Below are 17,745 nucleotides of genomic sequence, written 5' to 3' on the forward strand. Positions count from 1 at the left end.
CCTGCCCTCCTTTTCAAGGAGAAATGGCAATTGGCATAATAATCACCAGCCTTTTTTTTTTTTTTTTTTTTTTTTTTTTTAAATTTTACTTCCTTGGGAAAGCAACACAAGGATTAAATCCAAAATCATAGTGCATCTTAAAAGCAGCATACCTTTAGAAAGACAGTTAATAACTTACTTGCACACTATACAAAATAACGTTTCCTACTGCAGCATCACCTCTGACGCCTGAGTCATGGTTAGGGAACCCAGAAAAGAAGGAAAAGGTGGCCTAGTAACTTTGCCAGCTCTTTTTTTGTTTTTTGCAGTGCTTTTGTTCCAGAATCAGTATGTCGCGAAGCGAAGTTCTTTTATTCAAGGCACCCCCAGATAACGCAGAGAGACAGACACATATAGCAAAGCACACACCTGCCCAAGCCTGACCAACCTGAATGAAGCGAGGTTGTCTGGAGACACAAGTAGAAGAAAGGCAGATCCAAGGGGAAGTCTAGTTTCAGGCTGATATTAACTAGCCACAGGGCCACCGCCACTGTCCTTACTCCAATAGTCCACACCTGCCCCAGCCACTTGGAGACCCTACCCACCTGTCACAGGGAAACCTCCTGAACATTCTGTGGCTGAAGAGTCCTTTCTATCTGTAAGGATGGACCCTTAAAGATACAACTAAATGTCGCCACACTGTGCAGATGCCACCCCTTGCTGTTAACTTGCTTTTCTCTTTCATAAAAGACACGAGTTGCACTAAGGGGTCCCAGGGAAAGGAGATAGGCTGGTTTTTAAAACTCCACTGGAGGCCACTTGGATTCTGGTTCCCAGCTAGTCCTCCCTTTGAATCAACCTGGAAGCACACAGACATGTCACGCCAACAATTGCACAAAGCCAGTCACTGTTCCTGGTGGATACTGAACCAAACCCCAACAATGTTAAAATCTCTAAGAAATCAAAAGACAGATTCTCCAGTGGGGAGGCAGGAGTGGCAGGAGTTTGGTCGGGGAAGAGGAAGAAGGAGAGGTAGGGGTTGGCTTGGTGGGTGGAGGACCGAGTCAGGGAGGAGAGAAGCAGAGACCCCTTCCCACTCGGCAGCCGGCTGGCAGGACAACAGAAAGGTGACGGGGACGGAATGTGGTCAAGACTACCAGTTGCACATGAGTTGGTACCAGGGTAAATCATGCCAACGAGCTGGTTTGGACCTACTTATGAGACAGGAGGAAACATTCCTTTTTGAAAAGAAGAGGAGGTCACTTTAAAAAGGCAACGAGAGTTAAAAAAACATACTGTTGGCTGACTCCACCAGAACACACACCTGTGATGGATCACGTGATTCACCAATTTTCCCCAAAGGCAAACCTCATGGTGAAGAACAGAACTGTTCTCTGAGGCCAAGAAATTCCAACAGCCACAACAAAAATGGTACTTTCAACACAGAGCTGTAGCAAAACCTCTCAGACAAGCACACGCGTGCACACACACACACACATACACACGAGAAAAAACAAAAACCCAGAGGCAGATTTTAAAAGCGGAACTATTTTCAAAGAAAAGTCTCTTTTTTTTCTTTTTACCCTACCGCATGAACCAACACATTTCTGGCATTCATACATATTTAAACATTTAGCACTAATATTTGTACAGAAAAAAGTTAATACTAAAACATATGTTACTATGATTTCACTTTTCTCCTACATCATATACTAATTTCCCCTTTTACATGCAGCTTTAATATCGTCCAAAACAATGGCACAAATAAAGAAACAAAATCAACCATCTAGTCCCCACTGCCCACCACCCCATTCCCACATCAAACCAGACTCTTACCCGCAGCCAGGCTGGAGGGTTCCAGGAGGGAGGGAGCTGATCCTTCCTCTGCAGGCTGCAGGGGCGGGCGTGTGCCTGCCTGTAAACGTGGCCCGGGGCCAACAAGCCCCCTGAGCCAAGGGAGAGTCTCTGTGGGTTGCAAGCCAATCAGTTTTGCAGCAAGGGAAGGAAATTGTTATCAGGTGAGGGTAGGTGTGTGCGTGGTGAGGGTGGGGGCAGGGAGGGTTCCTGGCCTCATCAAGTCCAAAGCCTCAGAATGAAATCTGCCCTCGGACAAGAAACCGGTGAGAAAACCTCAGAATCCTCAGAATTCAACTCGAAGCATTTGGAGAAGGGAGGGAGAAAGAAATGCTTTTGCCTGCATCAGGGACAGATCTCAGGCTAATGCACATCTGTCTAGTGCCTCTAGCGTCTGTCCTGCTCTCTCCTACTCTGGGCCAGATGCATTAACCCCAGGATGGCCACTTAACATGCAGGACCCCCAGGGCTGTGACTCAAACCCCCTCCCATGAGTCCGGGAGGCAGGTCCTGGGCTCTGAAGTTGGGTGGCTGGTCAGCCAAGTCCTTTGAAGGAGAAGTTTCTACTGTCCTGCAATTCCAAGAGCAAGCAGAGGCCTGGGGAAGTGTTGAAATGAAAGGGACTTACTCCCTGGCTGAGAAAACAGTTCTAACTTGATATCTAGGAGCCAATGCCTGCCGAGTTCTGGTGTAAAATCACAATTCCTGCTGTTTTGATGCGCTTTTGAGTGAGACGTCCAAACTCTTTCCCCACTTAGGAATCTGAACATCCAGCATCAACTTTGAACTCTCTGCATTTAAACTTTGCTTAGGGCAAGGTGGGGAGGAGGTGAAATATAAAAATATTCAAGCAGATTATTGTCTACATCCTAGGATGAATTCATTATTTGGCAAGATTGTTTTTCCTACATAATTATCACCTGAGTGCTTTTTAATTAGCTAAACTGTTTTACTTTTTAACTAAAAGCAAAGAATATACAGTATACTTGAGTTATACTGAAGTGACAACTTCATTGAAGAAAATAGGTTTGACCCAAAACTCAGTGCAAGTGGCAAAGTTGACCTTGACTGTACAGTATCTGCAAGAAAAAAACCAAACCCATGATACTCAACTGTCACCACCTGACAGTGCCCAAACCAAACCAAATAATAATAATAAAAAAAAAGGTCTGAAAGAAAACCTCAAAGAAAGCTTCCAACATTGAGTTCTGTCCATAAATAAGCACAAATGGAAAGTGAATGGTGAAGAGAGAAAAACGACCAGGTTAACAGTTACCAAGCTTGTTCTAGCATCAGAGACAAAAGAAGAGGAATGTTGGAACCTGTTTATAAACGAGAAACAAAGTTTCCAGTTTTAGGATGAGAAAAGTGAGGCATGCAGGACTTTTGCATATGGAGAGAGATATATATTTTATATATATATTATATATAATATGTACAGTCTAGCTATAAAACTTTGATGTGTATAGAAGCTGTCTTCAATGAAAAAAATTGAACATTCAGAAGAAATTCCTGAGATAGGGTTTGTGACATGGGCCACTGAGAAAAAAAATCCGTGGTTGGGTCCTAGAGGTGTTAGAGTCTATCCCTGTTAAGACTGAAATGAACCCACAGACAGTGTTATATCACTGTCGTCTAGCCTTGCCTGAGCAAGGGGTAGCACCATTGTGAAGGTAACTATACATCGCTCCTGCTTGAAGGGAGGAGAGACAACTTAGAAACAGTATTGCTGCTAAGACGGCTGTAGTGTGCACCAAATTCCTTCTCGGTTCTTCCAGAGGACAGACGAACAGCACCGCAGGCTGACCAAAGGACACCTGGGTGGGAGAGGGGCGAGAACAGGGAGGCAGGCCGTCACTAGGTGTAATCTTTCCTGGGCTGTTCATCCGTTGTACATTTATCAGTCATTTCCTGGCAGAAGTCCACGGTCACCGTTTGGCTCCTGGGTTCCAGAGGGGGTCCTCTTTCTGAGAAGGTTCCTGGGTCGGTGCCTTCCAGCCTCCGCGCAGTACAGTTCTCTGAGACGTTGCCGGCTGCCCAGGGGGGTCCGGGGGGTGCTGTGCCCTGCTCCAAGCAGCAGGGGGCGCTCTCCCCCACCGCACACTGCGGGGTGGCAAGGTTCTGCTCCACACCCAAGGGCGTGGGGTTAATACTGGAGGCTGCGGGGAGACCCACGGGTCTGAGGACAGGGCAGTACCGATGCAGGGCCTGGATCTGCTCGGGGCTCTGGATATCTCGGCAGACTTCCTGGGAAAGGCAGGAGAAGTTGTCCAACAGCTCCCCCATGCACGCTTTCAGCTGATTCCTCTCGGACAACAGCTTCTCTTTCTCACACACCTGGACAACAGAGGGAAAAGACAAGGTCTGATCCAGTCTGAATTGGAGGACCCAAAACCTTGGTTCTGGGGGGTTTTCCAACTAAGCCTTTTTTTTTTTTTTTAAATAACTGCACCTGTGGCATATGGAAATTCCCAGGGGAACTGAATCCTAGCCGCACCTGTGACCTACACCGCAGCTGAGGCAATGCTGGATACTTTAACCCACCGCGCCAGGCGGGGGTGGAACCCATGGCTCCCCAGCGACTCCAGCCACTGCAGTAGGATTCTTAACCCACTGTCCCACAGCAGGAACTCTTTCAACTTCAGTTTTTGCATCCTACATTAGAATGTAACTCATGAATGACTAGGTCAGGATCTAGAAATTTAATATGTGTGTGTGTGTATATCTATCTATCTATCTATCTATCTATATCCATATATATCCAGGGGTTGGGCACATATTTCTGCCAAGTCTCTCATCTGAATAGCCCACTCTTTTAGTTCCTGTTGTGGCTCAGTGGTTAACGAACGTGACTAGTATCCATTAGGATGCAGGTTCAATCCCTGGCCTTGCTCAGCAGGTTAAGGATCCAGTGTTGCCATGAGCTGTGGGGTAGGCCATGCTCTGATTCAACCCCTAGCCTGGAGGAAACCTCCATATGGTGCAGGTGCAGCCCAAGAAAGACCAAAAAAAAAAAAGTCTTTTGAATAGCCCACCCAGATGTGCCACTGACTGTGATACCTTCCTTGTGGCAACTTTTCAACTTTCTCTAGGCCTGGCCAAATGACCAGCATGATCACTACCAACCAGAAAACTTCAAAGAATCAAGGATCCAGTTTCCTGGAATTTGAAGTTTGCAGAGGATCAACTAGAAAACTCTCAGTCCCAAACCCAAATCTCCCAAAAATGAATTAGGATGAGATTCCTGAAGGTCAAAATAACTGATCAGGAGTTCCTGTCATGGCTCAGCAGAAATGAATCTGACTAGTATCCATGAGGATGCAGGTTTGATCCCTGGCCTTGCTTAGTGGATTAAGGATCTGGAGTTGCCCTGAGCTGTGCTGTAGGTCACAGACGTGGCTCAGACTGGCATTGCTGTGGCTGTGGCATAGGCCAGCAGCTACAGCTCCAATTCCACCCCTAGCCTGGGAATTCCATATGCCACAGGTTTGGCCCTTAAAAAAAAAAGAAAGAAAGGAAAAAAAACCCCTGACCAATTGCACTGATATGACATTCTGTAAAAAGGCAAAACTCTGGAGAGAGTAAAAAGATCAGTGGTTGCTAGGGGTTGGGGTGAGGGAAGGAGGGATGAGTAGGGGAAGCACAGAGGATTGTCAGGGCAGTAAAAGCACTTTATGACACTGTCATGGTGGGTAGGGTACATGTCATTATACATAGGACATTATTCCACAGAATACACATACATTATTCCACAGAACACAGAACACAAAGAGTGAGAAACTGTGGACTATGAGTGATGGTGATGTGTCAGTACAGACTCATCAGTTCTAAGAAATGCATCACTGGGGGAGGCTGTGAGTGTAGAGAGAGAGGTAGGGGGCATGTGAGAACGCTGTATTTGCCCTTCAATTTTGCTGTGAACCTAAAACTTTTCTGAAAAAGAAAAAGAAAAAAAAATTGCACCCTCCCCGCCAAAAAAACCCCCTCAACCACTGGCAGTTTCATATGGTTCAGTCTAAATCATCGGGCTCTCTGGCCTTGGTAGCTGATGGACTGAACACAACGGATCCTCTTGGGATGGCTGGGGACTGTCCCAAACAGATTCTCTCTAGACACTAGAAGCAGGGACAGAGGTGAGGAGGCTGAGCCATAGTGCATTAATTAGCCCAGGGTTCTGAGATGTTCTCTTTAGAGAAAACCCACAAAAGCTCTCCTGTTACTGAAATGCATGACCCCATCAGAGAGATGAATTTAGCTCCACAGGGAAGACTGTTGAAGGTTATACCGTAACTGTGTGAGGTGAGGTCCGCACAGTGAAATGGACGGCGAACCGGGTCATCTGAAGAGGGGTGAAGTGAGTCCTTACCCTTGGCGAGGGTACGCAGGAGGGGTGAGGAGAGGCTGGGAGAGGAACTAGAAAGGGGAGGGAGAGAAAGTAGCAGACACATAACCAGGGGCTCTCCTCTACGGGAGCTGCACGTGCTGTAGCACGAATGCAATCTGGCAGGCAGTGTGGGCATGTGTGTCTGAGGCAGAGATTTACACGGGGAAAGGGCACCTGCTAAAATATTTATAAATCTATCAAGGAAACATGTTTTAAAAATGAAAAATAAACAGATGTACAAGTGCAACTCGAGAGAAATACATTATGAAAGTTTGCAAAAGCGGAGGGGCATGCGGGAGACAGCGTCCGGGTGGGAGTGAGTAGGCGGGGCCAGGCGGGGAGGGCGGATCGCGGGGCGGGGCCATCCTATCCCGCCCCTGAGTGGGCACAGCCTCCCGGAGTAGGCGGGTTCGGTTTAAAACACATCAGAAGGGCTCCTGGGGAAAAGAAATCTTACAGCTGTGGCTGTGCAACCTGGACCTTCTTTCGCTGGACCTGGAAGTCTGCAAAGTGAGAGGAACACCAGCCCCAGAAGGGAATCCCAATCTTAATTCTGACACTTCATCTTGGCCCAGTCACCCACCCGCTCCAAGACCACAGATCTCTAAAACGTCCTGGGCCACTGTGCAGGGGGAAGAAAATTAAATGCTGCATGTGACAGTGTTTTGGCTTTTGGCAGGAAAGGCAGTATAAATTAAGGCCTCCGTTAAGAGCATGATGCTCGAAGTTAAAGGAGTACATGTGATGAGCACGTGACACTCTCATTCAGCAGGGAAACGAAGCTGTTAGAGGGGTTTCCAAAAATGTAGGGGGAGAATTAGGAGATGCCTTCTTGGTTTTTCAACTAAACAATATTAGCAAAGTGCTTTAGTTGTCTGCCTGGTGTGTGGCTTAGACTTTCCTATTTGTTCAGTATTACAAATTACACAGAGGAGAATGCTAATAATAAAAAATCAGGCATTTCTCAAATACAGACCATTAGAGTTATTCTCCTACCTGAAAAAGAGCACAGGGCTGGAATTACCATAGACATGTGCTTAGGGCCCTGATGCCTTAAACCCATCAGACTCAGGCTTGCCTGGGTCCCTACTTAAGCCCAGGAGGCTTTCGAAGACCTACACTCAACTACAGCAATATCTTGCTTCTTCATGTTGCTTAAATTAAAAATTTTTGTTGCAGTTGTTAACACACTGAAGAAAAATTTGAAAGAGAAGGAATTTGTAATCCCATGACCTAGTCACAGTTTCCAATAAATTTTAGGGCAACAGACATTTCCTGAGAGGCTTCAATGGACCTGCACTGGGGACTCACAGATCAACAAGACTGTCCTGGTCATGAAGCATCTACAGTCCAGGGCCGGGGCTGAGGAGACAGGCACATGCATAGATAAAGTAAGTTTTCTTTTCTTTTCTTTTTGCTTTTTAGGGCCGAATCCACGGCATATGGAGGTTCCCAGACCAGGGGTCTAATCGGAGCTACAGTTGCCGGCCTACGCCATAGCCACAGCAACACCATATCCGAGCTGCATCTGTGACCTACACCATAGCTCACGGCAACACTGGACCCTTAACCCACTGAGCAAGGCCAGGGATCGAACCTGCAACCTCATGGTTTCTAGTCAGATTTGTTTCCGCTGCACCAGGATGGGAACTCCGATAATGTGAGATTAATGTGATAAGTATGAAGCCAGAGGTCAGATCAGGGCTCAGAGGACAGAGCTCAGCCTCACCAGGAACTCAGGAAAGGGGCCCTGGAGAGGTGACGGTAACCTGACTCATAATTATCATTATTATTTGGCTGCACCCGTGGCATGTGGAAGTTCCTGGGCCAGGAACCACAGTGGTGGCAATTCTTAACCACTAGGCCACCAGGAAACTCCAAAACAGTAATCTGACTCTTAAAGAACAAAGGATGTAGTCAGAGAAGAAAGAAGTTGAGGACTGTCCAAGGTAGAGGAGAAACAGCAGAGGCATGAGCGCAGAGGTAGAAACAGCAGGAGATGGTGGCTGAGGGGAAGTGCACTCAGTTTGATTTTATTAGGGGTCAAGTTCGAGAAAGGGAGTGCAAGGTGATCCTGGAGGGCAGACTGACTCAAGGAGAGCATCACGCCTCTTGCTAAGGAGCTTGGCCTTTATTTTGTAGGTGATGGCAGCTGCTGAACATGGATGAATTGTCCTTGCAGAATGGGTGTTAATTAGATTAAAATAGAAAAAAAAAGACCATGAGGTCCAGGACTATATTGCTAACAGATAACATTTACTCAGGCTTCTCAAATGTCCTGTCTTGTTCATGTGTTCTGTCAGGACAGTGGCTTACTATAAGGCAAAGGACTGCCACGTATAGTCTGAGGACCCAAACTTGGATCATGACCACAGTACGTGACCTCCCTCTTCTTCAGCCTGACAACGGTCATGGGACCTGGGATGTGTTGCAAGTATTTGGCTGGCAGAAAGGCTGAGCTGAATGAGGTTGTATGGATTGCTTTCAAGGGTATAGTCAGGAGTGAGAGGCCACCTGGATTTACCTCTTGAAGCTTAAGGTTATCAAGGAGAAGGGAATGCAGAGCTCTGAGTGAGGGAAAGGCTTGGGAGATGGGAGATTATTCCCTGAGACAAAATATGCTCCAGCACGGGGAAGGGGTGACAGCCACTTTGAAGCAGAATTGCAGAATTCAGGGCCCTGGGACTGAGAAGGCCTTCAGGAGATCACATAGCTGAGCGACCCCTGGCGGTGGGCTGAAGTCCTACACTCCCCTGTGGAGGGCAGGAGAAAGCAGGGCAGTAACACAAGATCTGGAATCAGGCAATTGGGTTTGCATTCAAGCTGTCACATCGTGGGGAACTACCTAACCCCTCTGCACTCAGGTTTCCTCCTCTGTAAATGGAGATAAAGTAGTCCTAAATCATAGGTTTGATGTGAGGATTATAGGGGACCATCTACAGAAAGAGTTTGGAATAATATCTGGTCCACACAGGCAGTCAGTAAATGTTAGCTTTTAGCACATGCTGAATGGAAAAAAAAAACAAAAAACAAAAAACCATAACATCTCCTCTATACAAATAGCTGCAAGATAAAATATTGACATGCAATCACACAGATAGAAACACACACACATTACAGATATAAAGCTATTATTTTTGTTGAGAAACTTGTTTAAAAATCAATGCATATTTCCCTGAACGGTGGCTTTTCTCTCTCCCTCACTGGCCTTCGCTACTGGGACTCTGCAGCAGCCCCGGTGACTCTAGGTTGCTGATAGTAGAGGGCAGGGGAACTGGACTCACCAGTTTGCGGATTTCACATTCTAAGTTCTGAATACAGTCCAGCTTCCTCTTGCGGCAGCGCTGGGCTGCGATGCGGTTCTTGCTGCGCCTGCGGACGTCGTGAATGAACTCTAACTGCTCTGAGGTTAGCTTGTGCATCTTAATCATCATCTGGAAATCGTTCCTTGGAAGGTCTGTGATTTGATCTACAGGAAACGGAAGTTTGACCTGAAACCAAGAACAGCAGAACACGATTATGGCAGCTGGGGTTTAGTTTTCGTTCCGGCAGGTGGAATGTCAAAAAATGGTAAAACCTCCTTTTTTTTTTTTTTTTTTTTAATGATGACCAGGTACTATGAAAAAGTGAAGCCAGCAGGGATTATTCTTTCCTGTTTCAAATATAAATAAACCATAATACTCAGATAATCAAACAGAATGTGAATACACACATTATAATGTGGATATCATGCCTGAGATCTTTGAAGCAAACAGCCTGGAAAATATTGGCAAATATATACATTGTCACGGCTACAGCACTTTTGTAAAAAGGGCTCTATATAGTTAGTTGAAACCTACTTCCATTGAGCCTCAATTCAATAAAATGACGATTTATACAGAGAGACATCATCTGAGAAATCATCTAAGATATTTGAGGAGAGCACCATACACCTTGAAGATGCAGGGAAGATGAAATAGTCAGTGTGATTTGCAGTTAATACCAGCATAGGGGAGACATAGGGAGATAGTCTGGAGAGGTTACACCAGGGTGGTCTAGAAGTTAGAACTGGGCTTTAGTGCTTCTTGCCAGATGTGAGATGTTAGGCCGGTCACTTTCATTCTCTGAGCCTCAGTTTCCTCATCTGCAAAATGGGGCATGCTTTTTAGCTGCACAGTACTATCCATGAGTGAAGCACTTTGGATATTTGGAAAATACAATGGCCAGCCCTTCTGACATTTTCTTGTATAACGTGATGTTGACCTTCTCTGTCAAGAGGTAGGATGCACATTCCTGCCTCTTGACCAATCCAGTGCAGTGGGGGTAATGGCGTGTAACCTCTGAGGCCACATCATAAAAGCTGCACAGTTTCCTCTTAGGCATCTTAGACTGCATTCTCTGGAGAATACCAGCTGCCAAGCCTCAAGGACACTCAAGCAGCCCCATGGAAAGGGCCATGTGGAGAAAAACTGAGGGTTCCAGCCAACATCTGACTTAGCCAGAAGTGCTAGATGGGCCACTCCTGAATTCCTGACCCACAGAAATGGTAAGAGATATTAAATGATTATTGTGGTTTGAAGCCACAAAGTTGTTTTTGTCTGTTTGTTTGTTTTTGCTTTTTAGGGCCACACCTGTGGCATATGGAGGTTCCCAAGCTAGGAGTTGAATCAGAGCTGCCGCTGACAGCCTATGCCACAGCCACAGCAACTCAGGATCCAAGCCGTGTCTGCGACCTACCCACAGCTCAGGGCAATGCCAGATCCTTAAGCCACTGAGCGAGGCCAGGGATCGAACCCACAACCTCGCGGTTCCTAGTCGGATTCGTTTCTGCTGCACCATGACAGGAACTCCCTGAAGCCACAATGTTTTGAGGTTGAACTGTTATATAGCAACGGGTAACTGATGCAGACACTACTGCCGTCAGAGTCCTACTTTCAAACTCTTGACAAGTAGGTCAGCATCATCCAGAGAGTGGACACTAGTCTCTTCATGGACAGTTCTGTGTCCTCCTTGTATTCCTTTAAATGTTTGTTTACAACCCTGTGGTGGTTTGAAATATTTCTTAGGTAAAGAGCCGCTGTTCTCTTGGGCCTCCTCGGCACCCATGAGGTAGAGAACGCAGGCCAGCACTTTCCAGCATTCTGCCACTGCCCTCTCCAAGACCCCTGCTGATGAGGCAGAGATTTCAGGCGTCAGCTCTGATCCTGCTCAGAAGCTTCTGGAAGAGGAAGGTTGCATGTTTCTTAACAGTATTTCCCAACTCAGCCGGCTGAACTCGTCACACTAGCGTCTGCTTTAGATGGACCAGCAGATGGCACTATTAACCCAAGCTTCCTTCAGGCGCCAGCCCAGCGCTGTCCAATGCAAACAACGTGAGCTGAGCGTGTGATTTTACATCTTCTAGTAGCACCGTCAAAAGAAGTGAAAAGAAGCAGGTGAAATGAATTTTAATAACATATTCAATTGACTCCAACGGAACCAAACTATTTTCAACATATAATTAACACAGAAATGATTGCAAGAGTTCACCTTGTGAGGGATCCCAAAATTTCAAATTCCAAGGGGTGTTTTACCCATGGGGGTGCATCACGATTCAGACCAGCCTCATTTCTAGGGCTCAGCAGCCACGTGTACTGGACACTACAGCTTTAGAAGGTGGAACAAGTGGACTTGAGTGAATTTAAGTAACCAGAAAAACAGACAGAGGCAGATCTGGATTTAACTGATCAGAATAGTTTTGGGTGAAGAAATCAGGCCCTCATTAATATTCAGGAGCTGCAGTGTTATGTCTGGATTGTTCAGGGGAGTGAGAGGAAGATATTTTATTCTGAGCTCAGGCTTTTCCTTCGGTTGCATCAGACATAGGCAGACGTGAGTCTGGATCCCGGCATTTGTGGCTAGTTAATCCCCATACACAAAGGCAATCCTAGGAACCCGATCTTTTGTCTTTCCGCTGCTGCAATGGCTTAGTCAGGTTACTCCATAGCTCTGAGCCTGCTAGACGTGGCATTTGCTGAAGGCTCCCAGTGGGTGCTCTGATTGAATTCCATAGGGTAAACTCCGTCCCTTGACACCTGTCAAATCCTGCCTGGCCCAGGAGAGCAAGATCGCAATGGTGCACATGACACCACACTCGGCTCAGCCCTGCTCCGACCGCTAAAGACAGGCAGTCAGGACAAACAGTTCCTTGTTACAGGCCCGGGAAAGGGCTTTGTCCAGGGGCTGTGTTTGCACAGGGCTTATAATGATATGAAAGAATGTTTGATTTCCCTTGTATACCCTTTGGATAACAAACAGACACTCAGATCCTGGATGGTGCCTAAACAGCACAGAGGTCTGCTGTTGGGGACACGGATGTTTCCACACCAGGCAGAAGCCTTGTTTGCACAGCAGGGGTTACGGCATTTTGGGCCTCGTGGCATCTTCCCCACAGCTGACAACAAAGCAATTCTGCTTCTGCTCTAAATTGTATTTACTTATGTTCAGCAAGAATATATACCCATAGTTCAGGCCATGGGCAAAGTCCAAAAGCCTTCCATACCAGGAGCTACTGTATTTAAAATCCTCCAGACAGCAAATCTAATACACGACGGAAACAGGACAGAGGCTGACAGGAAAGAGGAAAAATCAACAATGCTGGTTTCAAAGTCCTTGAAGCAAAAGGCCATATAACATGTCAGCAGAGCTGTTGCAACTCAAGCTGCTTTGCAAAGAGGTCAAAGGAAACTTGTTAGCTATAGACATTTTTCCCTGTGAAAAAAAACCCCAAAGCCCAAGGACCCTTGTTTCTTTCTAGAAGGTGCTTCTACCCCTCTAGCAAGGGAGGACTTACCCCACGTACCAAAGGGAAGCCCCTGACATGTTCTTGGAAAGGCAGTGGTAACTTCACCACAGCTATGTGCTGATTTCAGGGTAGCAGGTTCCAAGTGGATGGGCGTTTGCCCCTGGAATAAACAAGAGCCACAGGCCCTCTATGGAGCTGGGACAACTTTGCTTTCCCTGGTTGGCAGGCACCCCCACATTCCCCAAAGGGGTTTACAAGTCAGCTAATGGGACTTGGCCTTGGACATTGAGAAGGCTGAGGCCTCCTTGCCTTTCTTCTGGCAAATTCTTACACCCCAGCTAGGCCCAGTAGGGCTTCACCTCCTATTTACTGTCCCACCAACACAGGGTTTTACGTCTCAGCAGTGGTTTGGTTTTCCTTACCCGGACCCTCATAAACAGTGAGGTGGCAAGATGGAGAGCCCTGCTGACCACCACCACCAGCTCTGAACAGCAGGGGCACCAACGTCTTTAGACCTGGGGCAGCCACACAGGTGCCGTCTCACTTGGGTTCACCATGGAGACTCACCAAGGGTCAGGGGCAGCCATCGCTAGTTTAACCTGTTACTGCTGGAATTCCTGCCATGGTGCTGTGGGTTAAGGATCTGACTGCAGCGGTTCGGGTTGCTGGGGAGGCGTGGGTTCAATCTCGAGCCTGGTACAGTGGGTTAAAGGATCTGGTGGTGCCACAGCTGTGGCTCAGATTCAAGCCCTGGCCTGGGACTATGCCTCGAGGGGGGCCATAAAATTAAAAAAAAAAAATCTGCTACTGTGGCTGTCATCCTGCCCCAGCAGGAGACTCATTCTTCTTCCTCTGGAGCACAACGGGAGGAGCAGGGCAGAAGATGTTTTCACCTGGTACCTGCACTGCCTGGCTCTGTAGTTAGGGGGTTAGGGGAGGAGAAGGAGGGGGTTAGACCTCCTGGGGGTTCCAGTGAAATCAGTGGTCCCTGCTCCAGCTCTGGAGCCATCAGTGAAATGAACGGTGCCTGCAGTGCCCAGGGACCTCTGGCCCCAGGGGCTGACAAAAGGTGGGAGGATGCTCTGACATCTGGACTGTGAATGAAACCTAAGTATTCCTCCCTAGGGGCCTGACCGAGGAATGCTTTCAGCTGGACCCCGAGTGCTGGTGCTCCTTCCTCACCAGACAGAATTCAGCTGCTCTCTTCCTCTCTCCTGCCAACAACTTCCCTGGTTCTGCCACCCAAACCACATCCTCTCTCTCCCAGATGAACAAAAAATATTACTTAAAAATTACGTGGGAAATACAAAACTTCTAGCAGACAATTCAAATATGAGACAAAAGAGGAGAAAAAAAAAATTCCCACTCCTAAACAACAACTCTCTCCCTCTGGTGGACTATCCTATCATCTTTGCTTCCTGTGCATACTTTCTATAGGGTTGTTTGTAATCAGCCAGTATGATCAATGGCTGCCTCACCTCACCAGGCCTCTCACCACACATCTCACTTGCCTGGTGTCTCTGGTGTGCTGGACAGGGGCTACTGGAAAAGTAGGACGGAGATGCAAATGTTGCAGAAAAAGGCAAAAAGAAGCATCTCTTATCCTCTAGAAATCCCAATGGGAGCGGGAGCTGAGTGGTCAATCTTCCTGCCTGTCTCCCTTCCTGGTTTTGTTACTTGATGTTGAGTAGAAGCAGCAAGAGCCGGATCCTCCTAGCAGTACCCCAGGATCCGACAGCGCAGACACTCTCCCAAGCCCCGAGATCTCTGTGGGTTGTCTGGGGATGAAGCAAGACACCACCTGAGCTGACGAGGCCGGTGCTTTTGGAATGGGGACAGCCAACTCTGGGACAGGCAGATGCCAATGATGAACTCTCCCCTGCCAGAGCAAAACCCGCTTCCTGCCCCGCTAGTCTTCTAACCTCTGTTCTCATGGTCCAGTTTCTGAAACAAACACATGACACATGGAGCTGAATTGTGACACTGCAATCAGTTAGGAAGTTTTTTTTCTCTGTCCTGAAGTTCTTGGAGGATCTAGGAGTCAGAGGGAGATAATACCTGTCCTACTTAGCTTATATGGTTGCTGTGAAGGATAAAGTTGGACAATAGATGGGGAAAGTGCTTTGAAAAGCTTGAACTGCCTTATAAGGATGAAGTATCATTAGTATTATTATTATAAGTAGTAATAACACTATTTTTGTTTATCAGCCCTGTCTTTCTTTGTCACATAGTTTCTTCTGTCCATCACACAGCATGCTTTGGAGTTACAGATGCTAAGAATCTTTCCAGAAAACATGAAAATATTGTTTTAATTAGAAATATGGCTGACTTCTATGCCACCAGCATGGTTTTCTTTCTATTAAGCAGACCAATTACAGTTACTTTTAAAAAGATGCCTGATTCAACAAACCATAAAAATGATGGTAAAAATTTTACATCCAACATATGTCTGAAAGTCAGCATTTGGGTAGAAGAGTTAAGAGTCAGACATGGCTTTTCTATAATGTCTTGGGATTTGCTCTGGGCCTTATTTCTCTCTGCCGTCACGCATACACAAACACCCATGTACACATCACCCTCATCCACTTTAATCCCTCTTGACAGGAAACATGTTAATAAAGCAAGTCCAACCAATCAATTCTTTTTTTTTTTTTGCTTTTTAGGGACGCACCTGCGGCATATGGAGGTTCCAAGGCTAGGGGCTGAATCGGAGCTACAGCTGCTAGCCTACACCACAGCCACAGCAACACAGGATCCCAAGCCACGTCTGCAACCTACACCACAGCTCATGGCATTGCAGGATCCTTAACCCACTGAGCAAGGCCAGGGATCAAACCTGCAACCTCATGGTTCCTAGTCGGATCCGTTTCTGCTGTGCCACAACAGGAACTCCCAAGCAACAGATACTTTTAACTATGCAAATAAACGGTCTTTCTAGGGCTTCTTTACCAAAACCTATAGTTAATTAGAAATGCTTGTGGTACAAAATTTTCTAAATTGTCTTACTACTTGGCAAATGCCTGTTATTTTCAAATTTTAAAAACGAACCTATAAACCACAGTGAGACAGCACTTTACACCCAACAGAATAGTGATAAGATGGACAATGACAAACGTTCACGAGGATGTAGAGAAATTGGATTCCCTCATACATTGCTGGTGGGGATGTAAAATGGTTTAGTTACCTTGGAAAATAGTCTAGTTGTTCCTCAAAAGGCTAAACACAGAGTTATCATATGATTCAGCAATTCTACTCCTTGGTCTATAATGAAGAGAAATGAAAACACATGTCTGCAAAAAACTTGTACATGAATGCTTATAGAGCATAATCAATAAGAGCCCCAAAGTGGAAATAACTCAAATGTCCCTCAGCTAATGAATGGATCAACAAAACTGGTATATCTATGCAGTGGAATATTATTCAGCAATAAAAAGAGGGAAGAACCGATACATGACAATGCACCTGGTAGGTACTTCAACAGCAAGGAGGAACCTTGAAAACATTAAGGTGAAATGTTAATGAAAGTGAAAGAAGCCAGACACAAAAAGCCATATAGTCTGAGTCCACTGAAATGAAATGTCTAGAATAGGCAAATCTATAGAGAGGGAAGGCAGATTAGTGATTTTCTGGGTTAAGGAAAGAGGGCAATGAGAAGTAACTGCTAATGGAAATGTTGTTTCTTTCTGGGGTGATGAGAATGTTCTGGAAATTAGACATTGGTGATGGTCCTACAACTTTGTGAATTATTAAAAACTACTGAGGGAGTTCCCATTGTAGCACAGCAGAGATGAATCCACTAGGAACCACGAGGTTGTGGGTTCGATCCCTGGCCTCGCTCAGTGGGTTAAGGATCCGAGTCGCTGTGGCTGTGGTATAGGACAGCAGCTATAGCTCTGATTTGACCCCTCGCCTGGGAACCTCCACATGTCACTGATGTGGCCCTAAAAAAAGACAAAAGACAAAAGACCAAAAAAAAAAAAAAAAGAAAAAAAAAAAGAAAAAGAAACAAACCCACTGAATTGTTCATTTTAGGGCGACTTTTATGGTATGTGAATTACATCTCAATTAAAAAAAAAGAACCTGTATGAGATACACATATACATAATTCAAACATTACAGAAATACATAGAAATAAAACTTTGCCTGTATTCCCTCTCCAACTTTGCCTCCCATTTTTATCATATTCTCTATACTGCTCTTATTATTTATAATCAGTTTCTTCATAAAGTAAACTAGAATCTTGTTATGCATACTGCTTTTTAAAATTATTTTAAATTTTATTGTATTTTTTTTTCATCTTTTTAGGGCCACACCTGTGGCATGTGGAAGCTCCCAGGCTAGGGTGTTGAATTAGAGCTGTAGCTACCGGCCTACACCACAGCCACAGCAACACCAGATCCGAGCCACGGCACAGCTCACAGCAATGCCAGATCCTTAACTCACTAAGCAAGGCCAGGGATCGAACCTTTGTCCTCATGGATACAAGTCAGATTCATTTCCACTGACCCATGACAGGAACTCTTGCATACTGTTTATGTTACTTTTTTCATTGAATTATGACCTGTCCATTTTTTCATCATCGGAAATAAGAAAAAAAATTCCAAGTTGACTTTTTAAGTAACACAGCAAACCCAGAAGTCATAGAGAAAAAGACTGATAACTTGATTACATAAAACTTAAATGTTTGTATATGGAAAAGTTTACTATAAATTAACAAAAATACACAGGGAACTCCACCCAGTATTCTGTGATGGTCTATGTGGGA

At 45.8% G+C, this 17,745-nt stretch overlaps 1 protein-coding gene and 1 long non-coding RNA gene across 8 annotated transcripts in view; both read right to left on the reverse strand.

The window, feature by feature from the left end:
- Positions 1–3,073: 3,073 nt before the first annotated feature.
- BACH2 (BTB domain and CNC homolog 2) overlaps positions 3,074–17,745 on the reverse strand; it is a 379,609-nt gene continuing 364,937 nt past the window's right edge. For all 7 annotated transcript variants that reach the window (XM_021090081.2, XM_021090103.2, XM_021090087.2 and 4 more), the window contains 2 exons: positions 9,502–9,708; positions 3,074–4,170 (listed from right to left, as the gene is read on the reverse strand). In XM_021090081.2, coding sequence (XP_020945740.1) covers positions 3,691–4,170; positions 9,502–9,708 — 687 coding nt within the window. In that variant the 3' untranslated portion in view covers positions 3,074–3,690. The remainder of the gene's footprint in view (positions 4,171–9,501; positions 9,709–17,745) is intronic.
- LOC146406104 (uncharacterized) lies at positions 10,785–17,362 on the reverse strand. The gene is made up of 2 exons (XR_014806023.1): positions 16,996–17,362; positions 10,785–15,793 (listed from the first exon to the last, which is right to left on the reverse strand). It is a non-coding gene; the product is annotated as an uncharacterized LOC146406104 (long non-coding RNA).

Source organism: Sus scrofa, chromosome 1, assembly GCF_054392235.1.
Source record: "Sus scrofa isolate SSC_HxYL_T2T_F1_AM1 chromosome 1, Sscrofa_HxYL_maternal_Yorkshire_Landrace_v2.0, whole genome shotgun sequence".
NCBI classification, from domain to species: Eukaryota; Metazoa; Chordata; class Mammalia; order Artiodactyla; family Suidae; genus Sus; species Sus scrofa.